This window comes from Atta colombica, unplaced genomic scaffold, assembly GCF_001594045.1.
Source record: "Atta colombica isolate Treedump-2 unplaced genomic scaffold, Acol1.0 scaffold261, whole genome shotgun sequence".
NCBI lineage: Eukaryota > Metazoa > Arthropoda > Insecta > Hymenoptera > Formicidae > Atta > Atta colombica.
The window spans coordinates 560,612-572,867 of record NW_017259361.1 but is presented as its reverse complement, the minus strand read 5'-3'; the positions used below and the strand labels follow the sequence as shown (position 1 = coordinate 572,867).

The 12,256-nt window shown below is 29.0% G+C and overlaps 3 protein-coding genes across 9 annotated transcripts in view; 2 read left to right on the top strand and 1 right to left on the bottom strand.

Moving 5' to 3' along the window:
- The window catches only part of LOC108689163 (RNA-binding protein 42), a 9,311-nt gene extending 1,013 nt beyond the window's left edge, over window positions 1-8,298 (bottom strand). Inside the window, exons 1-4 of the mRNA XM_018195813.1 lie at window positions 7,992-8,298; window positions 7,457-7,698; window positions 7,003-7,377; window positions 6,726-6,920 (exon numbers count right to left, since the gene is read on the bottom strand). Of these exons, the coding sequence (XP_018051302.1) occupies window positions 6,726-6,920; window positions 7,003-7,377; window positions 7,457-7,698; window positions 7,992-8,032 (853 nt within the window). The 5' untranslated portion in view covers window positions 8,033-8,298. The remainder of the gene's footprint in view (window positions 1-6,725; window positions 6,921-7,002; window positions 7,378-7,456; window positions 7,699-7,991) is intronic.
- Window positions 2,707-6,678, top strand: LOC108689164. Its single transcript, XM_018195814.1, has 4 exons — window positions 2,707-2,967; window positions 4,806-5,054; window positions 5,780-6,018; window positions 6,193-6,678. Exons 1-4 carry the CDS (start codon window positions 2,780-2,782, stop codon window positions 6,363-6,365), a joined length of 849 nt encoding a protein of 282 aa, XP_018051303.1. The 5' UTR covers window positions 2,707-2,779; the 3' UTR covers window positions 6,366-6,678.
- Window positions 8,299-9,071: 773 nt separating the features above from the next.
- LOC108689231 (trichohyalin-like) overlaps window positions 9,072-12,256 on the top strand; it is a 15,523-nt gene continuing 12,338 nt past the window's right edge. For 2 of the 7 annotated variants that reach the window (XM_018195914.1, XM_018195908.1), the window contains exons 1-6: window positions 9,077-9,168; window positions 9,731-9,798; window positions 9,886-10,230; window positions 11,362-11,442; window positions 11,505-11,646; window positions 11,765-12,235. In XM_018195914.1, coding sequence (XP_018051403.1) covers window positions 9,765-9,798; window positions 9,886-10,230; window positions 11,362-11,442; window positions 11,505-11,646; window positions 11,765-12,235 — 1,073 coding nt within the window. In that variant the 5' untranslated portion in view covers window positions 9,077-9,168; window positions 9,731-9,764. The other 5 variants (XM_018195911.1, XM_018195909.1, XM_018195912.1 and 2 more) reach the window with 5 other exon arrangements.

Sequence of the window (12,256 nt, the reverse complement as noted above, 5' to 3'; positions counted from 1 at the left end):
ATATATATATATAATTCATGTTAAATTATAAAAAAAATATAGAATTCATTTTTCTTGATATTTATTGATATTATTATATTAAAATATTTGATACCTATGTTATTTCGACATTATTTAATATTTTTTTACTTTTATAATTTCATATCAAGGGGAATGCGTTGTTGCAATGTCTATAAGTTGATGTCTTTTTGAAATTAGTATCTGAGAAAGAATTGATTTTCATATTATAAGCTGTGATATCAAAATTAAAATATTAAAAGATGCATGTGTGACCAAAAATGAAAATGTTTGGATATCTAAAAATAGAATTCATTCAAGTTAAAGTGATCACAATCGAGAGAATTCAGATCAGTTGTGTATGTTTGATCAACGTATTGCGAGGTTGCACTGCGGATTAACGATTAATCTCGAACCCTGCGAGTACCTCAAGCAATTACGAATCATATATCCGTTCTATATTCATCATATCCTGAATTCCATCTCGTATATTACATATGCACGCGCACGCGATTGGACGAGTCTTTAATCTGGCGTTGCGTTTACTTATTCGTTTGTTCAAACTACTTGTTGCGTCCGCTCAGTTTCGCGAGATATACTCCTAGCTAGATTCTCTTTTTCTCCTCTTTCTACTGTGAATCTAATCGTAGCAAGGCACTTTCTCGTTTTTCTTCATCTTTCGTTAGCAAAATATAATGTAAATCTTAAACAAAAGAGAGAAAAAAGCTAAGATCTTATTGATGAAGAAAAAAATATTGCCCGTTTTTATGTAGTACTGAACTGCTTGCAAATAGCAACCTAACTTAATTAAAATGAAAGATTATTGTTAAAAGATCAAAATATTTCATAGTCACAAGTCACAATCCTTTAAGTTGCCTATTCAAAAAATATACTTTTTGGAATATTGAACAAATTGACATACTTTGACACGAAGTTTAAAATATTGTATTATATGTATCTCATAAACTGTTATTTTTTTTTGTAATTGTATCCTAATATTTTTATGCACAAAATAATAAAATGAATCAATTAATTTAAAGAAAATAGTTGTTTTAAAATTATTGAATTTGCAATTATATATCATTTTTGAAAAGCAATTAGTGGTTTCTTTGCAATTGATCTTACTATTTTATGTATATCTTATTCTGTGTTCTGTGTAACAAAAAAGTTAAGTAATAAAAAGATTAATTTACGAAATATTTTTTATTTTATTTTAAAACGTTCCAGAATAAAATATTGATAAACTATTGATTTTTAATAATTTTAATGTTATTATGTACAGAAAAATTAAAGGAACATATTATATAAAAAAAATCATCTCACTTAAAAAACAGCGATGTGATCTTAACAAATCGATTTGATGATTCTAATAGACTTCTTTCTCAAATTTAAATATTAGATGCTTAATAGTTAGTTCTATTATTCTTTTATCAATATGAGATCTATTATTATGCATAAGAAATCCAAAATGAACAAGGTCCCTTATGCTAATTTTTATCTGCAACGTTCGCCAATGTTCTGGAATGTTAACAAATTAGAGGCCTCAATCGCTTTCATGATTACACGACGAGGGAGTATATTTTATGTTATATGACAAATCTTTCTGCGGAATCCCACGAATCGGCTCGTCGCGACTACAGAAATTCCAATAAATTTCCATGCGTACCTACACTTTGTGTATAATTCATTGATCTTTCGCGCGCTTATATTTCATTGTACATTACGGACGTCGAAGACTAAACATATAAGTTGACAAACGAATATAAGTAACGTCATTTTACAACATTCTTTGGATGCTCGTTTGATTGCCTTTCATCGAGTCCGAAATATTTTAATAATCGCCGTTATCTGAAGGAATCGCAATAGATGACGCCCACTAAACATTTATACTTGGCATTACTGTCACAAATTTAGCCAAGAAGTAAATATGTGCTAAGATGTGTACTGATAAATAGATATACTCACAACTGCTTTCACAGACGCACGCAAACATAGAAAATTCCTAAATTTAATATAATAAATATAATAAATTTTTTATTATAAATTAATTTTCTACGTCAAATATAGGAGAGAGAATTTTTTCTTAGAATTTATCTCGAAAATATGGTATTTCTGGGACAATATTGTATTTCGAAGAATTTAATGTAAATTTTTCGCATTCATTAATAAAACTAAAATAAAATATAAAGTAAGTTTGATTAATTTTACTGAAGTGCATGGTAAAAATCTTTAAAATACATTGTATCACAATTACCATATTTTCAGGGTGAATTTTAAAAGATAATTCTCTCCGTGTATAAATAGTAACACCTAAACAAAAGGCTGTAATATATATCCATTCATTACTTTCTTTAAATAAATTAATAAATTTTGCCTTCAATTTAATCATACAAGGCTCTCTCTCTAAAGAAATATTGGAATTATAAATTGCATCTGATAATTCCAAGTTGTTCCTTTACGTTTCTTGAAACAATATTTAAAAATACTGACGATATTTTACGTAAAGCAATATAATTACTACATATTAAATACTTTCTGACTTGTATTTCCAAAGTAATTTTCACTTGAATTGTTAGAGAAATCCATTCAAAATAAAAAAAAATAAAATAACAAAATGATAATAGCAATGACGACAATGAGAAATAGAGTAAGTAAAGAAAGAAAAAAATAAAAGAAATTGTGAATAACCGGATCATACAGCCTGTTCCGAGATTTTTGATTGGCTGTCGCTAAAGAGAGTGGGGTATTACGAGAATTTGTAGTAGAAGGTAGGGGTTGCTGAATGAGTAGCGTGAACACTCAGCCTCCTGACGCACTTGGTTCGCATCCACCCCAACGGATAACCGGCAAACCGTACAATCGTGCGGTTTTGCATCTGAGCCGCGAAACCACCCCGTCTTTACTCCGAGAGTGTATGCCGAGAAAGCGTAAATCGAACGAACGAACGAACGATAGTGGCGTATTCCAAAGGTATGTGTTCTCTTCTAAAAAGATTTTTTTAAATTAAGATTTTTTTAAATTAACTGATAAGGTAGAATACGGATCGAAGAACCTTTTTATAAAATGTGATACCAACTCAACATATCCTTTCGCGGATGTATCTTTTTCCTCTGTGCTGATTTTTACGACGATTATTATATAATTTTGATATCAATAGAGAATTTTGACAGTAGTTTCATGTTATTAGAAACATCTATATGGAGCGTCGAAATGGAATCACATCATGTATCTCATTGCGGTCATGTATTTTCATTATTTTCGCAAAAGCATCAGTTGCTTGTCCAAATGTCTCGCAGTACCCTTTGATTTTTTTTTACTTCGCCTGAGCATAACGTGAAGAAATAATGTTTTTTTCCTCCACACAATCTTGTTTAACTTGTTACGCTGCACGTATGGGTGTGCGTGAATATGTATGTGATACACATAAATATGTGAGTACTAAAATTAGAAGGAACGTTATATAAATAGTATCACCGTTGTAGAAATTTCATGGGAGAAGAACGTAAACAGCATACTCGCCTGTCGACAAAATCACTATTGTGGTGACGATTAATGTTCGCCAAGTGACAAATGGACCAGCGAGCTTTCGCTTGTTCGTAATGTATCAAAACGCGGGGTACACGATAATAGAAGACTTTTTGCATTCCAACACTCCTTAATATTATTTCTACATGTAAACTCGTTTTGAAGCGAATTCCTATGAATGATATTACAATACACCGCTAAAATTATGTCAATGTTATGAGAAAAGGGGGACGACATTCCTCGATATGTTTGTCGTCGTATTTCAGAATGTTGAGAATAGAAACAAAATACTTAGAGATATCGTACAGAACAACAATGAAATATCTATTTCTAAAGCGAGCAAAACAGTTTTTAACAATTATAATTCGTTTAGATCGACGAGAATAAATCAATTAAAACAAATAATTTTATTTTTGAAGCGAAAGTGCTTAGTGCTTAAATACTTCATACACAGTGAATTTATGTGAATTTATATGTATCGAATTTTGCAAACCGTATGCTGATATTTCTTTCAGTCTTGAAACGCAATCATGAATAGAATTAAAATAGTAATATCACATAGAGATAGAGCCTTTTCATCTATTTTTCGCAATAATGTCTATATTTCTGAACAGCACATGTTGATTATTTAAAGGTTGATTATTTAAAGGCACTTGTGCTCTTAAAAAACAATCATGCTTATATGATATAATTATAAGCACGTAATTGCAAATATTGTTTGCTGTCGTAAATTTTTGAAGTTAAAAACTGACGAAATAGCTTTGCCCTATTTTATTAAATTGACAAACGAATTAATAATTTTTAGTGTGCACAAGCATCGTAAAAATCGTAAATAAATTTATTTGCAATTTTTATTATGTCTAACTAAAAAGAGTTATTCGATTAAAATTGAATTTTACAATTAGTGTCTAATATGTATTTCTGTCTGAATTTATATTCATTTTTTTACTTGTATGAACAAAAATCTCTAGTATGAGTAAATAGATGCAACTAAATTTATTTTAATAAGACTAAACGCCATTATTTCACTTTCAAATACTATACCGCTCATAAGCAAAAAAATAATAAATTAAAAAACAATAAAAAATAATAAATAATAAAACGTAAGAATTACGGATAAATTTATTTATCGAATTCTTACGCTATCAATTTTATATAAAGTCGAAATTTTATATAAAGTCGATAATCATACGATTTAAACACGTGATATTTTATAAATAATTACTTATAAAGTCTATGTCTTACTTAGATTCAAGTGTATTCCAATTTCTTTCTTTTTTTAGAGTTTTTTGCGAATACGAAATTAAAATGGAAACAGTTTCTAAATTGCTCCGAGTATTGATACTCAACATATTGTGGGCAATGACCAGTGCGGCGCCGCTGTTAGACACAAAGGACATTTGGAGACAAAATGTTTTCGCACCTGTAATCAAGGCAGCATGCTCTTCTGACGGACAATGCTGGGAATGGTTACCGATATTGGAAACATACGATGGCAATGTCATACTAAAAGAAAATAGCGATATCTCAAGGTATACACATGCGCAATGTACATATTTTCCTCCTAATAGATCTGTTTTTTATTCTTGCAACTAGTGATTCTGATATTCTCTGATTTAGTGTATAGTGGTTTTTACGAATGGTTAGCTTTGCAAAAATCGATGTCAAAATCATGAGTTCAGAATGCATTTCTGTACAAGCTGTATCGATTGGTATAGTTGATTTTTCAAAAAAGTCAATGGGGATGGATAGATAATTTAACAATTATAATTTGTATTAGCTCGACGAGAATAAATCAATTAAGAACAAAAATTTTATTTTCGGTCAAAAACAGATCTTAGTGCTTAAGTATTTCACATAAATACACAGTGCATTTATGAATTTATATACATATCCAATTCTACAAATCATATCCAAATGGTTTGCAGAATTTGATTCTTGACTTTTCTATGATAATTCTATAAAAAAAAATTTCAATTTGATGTATACATATAAAAAACTAAAGTGATATATCATACAAATATTAAACAAAGATAACACATGATATATCTCAGAGAGCACGATATACGTGAATGTATTATATAAGATGGACAGTAACTCTGTCCACTTAAAATATCTCCGCTATTTTTAGAGATATAAAATAATATATTTACTGAAGTTGTATAGTATCAAGAGGGATACAATATGCTACTAATAATTGATATGAGTGGAGATGTTATTTGTAATTAATCTTTGAATATTTTCTTGTGTCTAATAGATTGCAATCTCGACGTCACGTAGCAAGCCCCGTATCCGAATTTATGTTGCGACCATGGAAGGACAATACGTTAGAAGAGTCGGGACGGGAGATTCGAGCATCTTTGTCAACAAACAAACAGATGCCTATTAAGATCACGAAGAAAGATGTATTCGCATCTCGTAATTGGGGTGCCGGTGGCATGCCTTTCTCTGTTTTGTACATGAATTCGCGATCGAATCATGCTGTTGCAACATCGAGTAAGTGTTAATGTAATATTAACGTAGAAAAAAGGAACAGATTTTATAATATATTTATAAGCAATATATTAGATGTAGTAAAAAGAAATCCATTATTTTTCCATTCAATTTCATGCAAAAATAATGGATTTCTTTTTACTACACCTAATATTATATATTAATGTATTAATATAGCGACTCAACGACAAGAATCGAGTGCAACAACCGAGAGTTTGACGCCTTTCGTAGAACATCCGAACTTGCGCGTTGGTTCACGAAATAGTCAATCTACCACACAACCAAGGAAACAATATTGGACTATACCACAGCTATTTATATCATACGGCTGGGGTTCTTTTGGAAAATAAAAATAATGACATATGATATTGAGGATGATAGACAATCACATGAAAAAAAATAAGAGAAAAAGAAATTAATTTTCGTGTGATACAAATATGCATTGAATGCAGAACAATTGTCAAGTTCTATTGCAACTGTATGTAATGCATTCTGATACTTAAAATTGTAACTTATTTCTTCATGCAATATTTCTTTAACATATAATTTTCACATATTAAATGTTCTTAAATTTAAAATATATTACATTAAGTTTTAAAATATTACATAAACAATAATATTCCAAGAATAAAATAATAAAAAATATCCATGTTATAATCGAAATATTTTCTGTTTTACATTTATTATAAAAAAATAAATATTTGACTCACCATTCATTTCCTTCATTGCCTTGATAAAATCTTGTGGATCTTTAAAGGACACAAATCCGAAGCCTTTGGTTTTATTTGTCCGTTTATCTCTAACCACTTTTGCCTTTTGAAAACTGGGATATTTTCCAAATACCCTCACCAGCATTTCATCAGTAACGTCATTCCCCAAATCTCCGCAAAATATCCTAAAATCATCTAGACAATATACAGAATACTGTTATATAATTTTTTTACAAAAGAAATTTAATTATATCATTTAGACAAACATATTCATTACCTTCATCCCATTCTAATAAAGAGGGATCTTCCCAGGTTTGGCCACCAGCAGTCCTTATAATTTTTTTGTTTTTCTTCCCTTTACCCTTGGGATGACTCTCTTCTGCGCTAGCGTTAGCCATAATAGAGCTTGCTTTTCCTTGACTGATAGCTAACTCAGCCGCTGTACTGACACCTTTAACCTTTGGCTTCTTTTTACCCTCATCTTCAGGAATCTTTGTATTAATAATTTGTTCAATAATTTCTGGATGGATCATTGGTGTTGACGCAGAATCATATGTTTTTGGTGTTGCGCTTAAACATGGATCCACCATATTTGACATATATGGATTACTTATTTGTGCAGGTGAAGAATATGTTGTAATAGGAACTGAACCTGTAAAAATTACCAACTTATAGAGCAAAATATTCTCTTGTATTATTTTTAGACATGACTCAAAAAATATTAATCTTACCTTGTCTCGTTACTTGCTGCGGAATTAACATTGGTGGTGGAGGAGGAGGAGGTGGAGGTGGTGGTGGTGGTGGAAACCCAATCATTGGAGGAAACGCTAATGTTGCTGCTGCAGCTGCTGCAACTACTGGCGTAGTAAGTTCATGTTGTTCCAATTGTCTGGCAACCTGATTATATGTGTTTGCACCGATCACTGGTCTTACAATTGGCGTTACAAGTTGTCCTCCAATCTCAGCTTCGAATCTGAAATTTATATTTAATAAAATAAAATTGAAATAAATAACACAATAAAACTTTTAATCGCATACTACTCCTTATTTTCTCCAAATATATTATTGTATAATTTATTGTATTACTACATCACAGTTATATGCAAAATACATTTAGAGCATGCAGGAAAAACAAACAAGGTTAGGATGAGAACCGTGTTTGAATATATATTCTGCATATTATAAATGTATCCCTACATGTAATTCCGATATTATAACAAATTAAATGGCCTAACAAAATCCAAGAGATAAAGTAATTCATCATACCTGTTCATCTCATCTTCCATTTGCCGAAGTTTATCATCCATATCTGCGAGCTAGTTGTTGACGAAAAAGAAATATTTTTGTATATGTACGTGCGTGTCTATCTGGGGCCAAATTTTGCGATAAATACAATAAATTAATTTCTTCTTGTAAGAAAGAGAATAAATAATAACTTCAATGCTATTTCGAAATTCGAATCGTTTCTTCTTGTTCTTCTATAAATTCTCTGCTTGAATTTCCGGCTTAATATAAAGAAAGCAGTTCGAATCACTTAACCCAAACGGGCCATGGCGTTTTATATTTTAAGCTCGCAACACACGATGCATGTTTTCTATGGCCTTAAGCCCATAGCACATATCAAAAACGACGTGATGTAAGGTGCGGTCCACTCCATGCTACAAATGCTTTGAAATTTTTGATTGATCAATCGGAAGAAAGAATTTTATTAACTGACCAATCAAAAAATGCATTAGCTGCGTTCAGCTGCACTCAACAGTTGAGTGAGTACTCGCGATTATTGATGTATTTTAAATCATCCAATTAGCATTTTAGATCTGAAAGAATATATCAATGGTTGCGTTCAGCGGACTTAGAGTGCGTTTCGATATTCACTGCCAGGGCCTCTATTCTTGAAAAGAAACATATATGAAAGGGATGTTATGTATATTATAGTATTTCCCTAGACTTTCGTATATGTTTCGTATATGTGGTGCAGCCACAATAGAAGGAATAAGGAATAACGATATCAATTTATTAAAAATCGTGTATTCTAGTGTATCCGATTTCTGATAAGTTGAAATCTTTATTCTTTATTCCTAATTCCTTATTTCTTCTATTGTGGCTGCATCTTTTCTTTTCAAGAATAGAGCCTTAGTGCTGAAACTATACAATATACGTTACGCGCACTATATGTATTGATTTTCACTGGCAGTGAATATTAGAACACATTCTCAACAATTGAGCGAGCGTTCACTCAACTCTTGAGTCCGCTGAACGTAGCCAATGAGTGGTCATGCTTCTGGATATACCTAATGAGTGCACATTGTAAACTAGGCCTTAATATATTCTCATACCATGGTTATGGTTTGAGAGAACAACATGTCCGCTGTATTTCACATACTAGTTTCGTTTGACTTTAATAGAAATAGGAATTGTACGGATGAGATACGTTTATGCGACTGTGTGTTTGTATTTTAATTTACAAAATGCATTAATATCGATATCGCCAGTTTTATCACGAATATTAGTAATTTAAATTGCACACCACAGTAAATGTCAGTCGATGATAAGAAATTACACATCCTCTTGTTATATTTTTTTTTATATAATATCAATTATTCACATTTGCTACTTGTACATTAGATTTATACAAACAGATTCGTGTTAAATATATATCGTGAACGCTTTCTAGCTTTTTTAACATTTATAATTTTTCTATAATTGCTTTTCTATAGTTGTTCTTCATAATTACAAAGAAATAAGTTTTATTTGTTTTATGTAGTAAGTAAATAATTTAATTATATGGTATGATTGTATGTATCTTGCCTATTTAGATGTTCTACAATCTATATTATATATTTATATAGTTCTCTTGTTTTAAAATCATGTTTTTTTGATATTGTTTTTAATCTTTGTAATATTTCGGAATAGCATAAAATTTTATCGTTGGATGTAATTTTTTATAATATTATTATTATTTTTTACTGTGTTTATATAATTTTTAAGTATGAATATGATTTTAGATAACTAAAATTTTGGCAGATATCAAAACTACCAATGGCAGAAGAAGAAAGGATATCATCTCTTTCAGGTAGAAAACATGTTTTATTCTTTTTTGTCATCACAGGATTGTGTTAAATTTAATTCTTCAATAAATGACTATTTTATGTGATATTAGAAAAAAATGGCACAGATGTTTCTCAATCAAAAGATACTTATATTCCGGAAGAACCAACTCCAGATATCTCTATTTCCTTATTGGACATACAAATGCCAGAAACCCCAGATAGTACTAAAGGTCAAACAAGCGATGGTGATACATCTAGATTGGAGAGTCCAAAGACAGTGAAACCAGTACTTGGCAAAGTCCAAGCAAAAAAACGATTAATGGCGTTTGCTAATCAATTTAAAGCATTGCCTAAATCCCAGGTTAAGCCAAACATGTCTCAGCATTCTACTGGAACTTTAAAGACAAAAGATAAAACTATTCAGGATGATATAAATAAATCAAGAAAAAAGACAGGTGATATATTTCATCTCTAATTAATTATCTTTAATTATCTTTAAATAATTGTATTCGCTGCATATAACTGTATGTAATTGTAAACTGCAATTATTGTATATTTGACAAATTTGAAATTGATTTTACTTTAAGTTAGTTTCGTAATAAGTAAAAAATTTGCATATTTAGATAGGAGAAAAATTATATTTATTATGAACGAAATTACAAAAGTTGAACACATTCAATTTTTTAATTATGATTTTTTTAAATTGCAAATTGTGTTTGCAGTTAACATTTGTTACGAATATTTTACATTAATTTTTCAATAAAATGAATAGAATGTGGAAATATAAATGTTTAATTTTATTTAGAATAGTTTAATTAAGTTGTTGATATTTATAAATTTATATTATGCATAGAATATAATATTGAATGTTGCTTTGATATTTTAAAGAAATAATCAAGTATAATTCTTATTATTTAAGTGTCATTCTTTTTAATTAAATAAAAATAACAATTTATAATATAATCAGTGCATATAATTTGTACATATTATTGATTTATATTATTGATTGTTATTTAGATTATTATGTTGATCAATCACACTTTTTAATTATTTTTATTAATTATTCTTTTTGCAGAATAAGGCATTGAATTTCTTTAATATTTTGTTTTCCCAATATCCATATATAAATTATATGTAATTTTATTCAGTATTGCGTGCATTACAGTTTTATCCTTATTTATATTACAAAATTAATGCAAATAAGAATTAATAAATAAACTTATTTTATAATATAGGCTACTAAATTATAATATAGGCTTCTAAACAGAAAAAGAAATTTTCATGTATGTATGTATTACATAATTTTTAAGCATCCAGTTAATACCATATTATTGTTTAGTTTGCACTTGTAACTTTTTTACTTAACATTATATCAATTTCAAAATTGCAATTTCCAAAAATGTTAAAAACAAAGTAGTTGATTCTTATAGATTTGTATGTCTAATTCTTAAAATTTATAGAAATAAGTATTTATAGAAATAAATCCTTTTTTTGTCGAATGTTCTTATCTAAATAAGATCAATAATTTGAAGATGATAAGATTTATAATTCTATTTCTAACTGAATTACAATCTATAATTTTATAGAGGAAAAAATTCTGGCTATTGAAGAAATTCGAAGAGAGGAATCTAAAAGTAAAATGTTACTCGCAGAAGCTATGGCTGCAGGTATTATTTTCATACATTTATGATTATAAATCAAACATTTAATGATAAAATCTTTTTTGTAGCAAGTATGGAAGACGAAAATCATATCGGCAAAAATATATCTAGTTTACTCGAAAGTAAAAAACATACAAAAGAAAGAAGAAAATATGAAGAAATGAATAATGATCGTAAAAGTAGATCAGTGGATCGAAAATATTCAGAAAGGTAATATTTTTTATATTAATATATATTCTTTTCTAATTTTTATATATATGTAAAATATATTTGTTCCATTATTTTTTATACTCTGATAAATATTAAATAAAAATAATTATTTTTTAAGGTCTCGACAGCATGACAAAATTAATAAAGATAGTTCGAATCAGGATATGAAAAATCGAAATGAAAGTATAGAACGTTTTACACAAAAATCATCTCAGAATAGAGGAAAGCATAAGAAAGATAAGAAAAAGAAAAACGACAAAGATAAACGAAGTAATAGCAAAACAGATACAAATCGTGACAAGAAAGAAGGAAAGGATAAAAAAGAAACTATAAAAGAAAAAGAAGAAGAGACAAAAGAAAAAATTGAAGCAATAAAGAATAAGAAAGAAAGTATAAAAGAAAGACAAAATGATATGTCAGAAATGGAAGTAGAAAGCAAAGATAAAAAAGAAAAAGACAAAGACAAATGGAAAGAAAAAGTATTATTGAAAAGTAACTCATGGGCAGAACTACGAAAATCTGGTTTAACTCTCGATGACACCATTCATTTTAGAAGACGTAATAATTCAGAACGATCTATAAAAATCAGGTATATGTTTGTAACAATTTT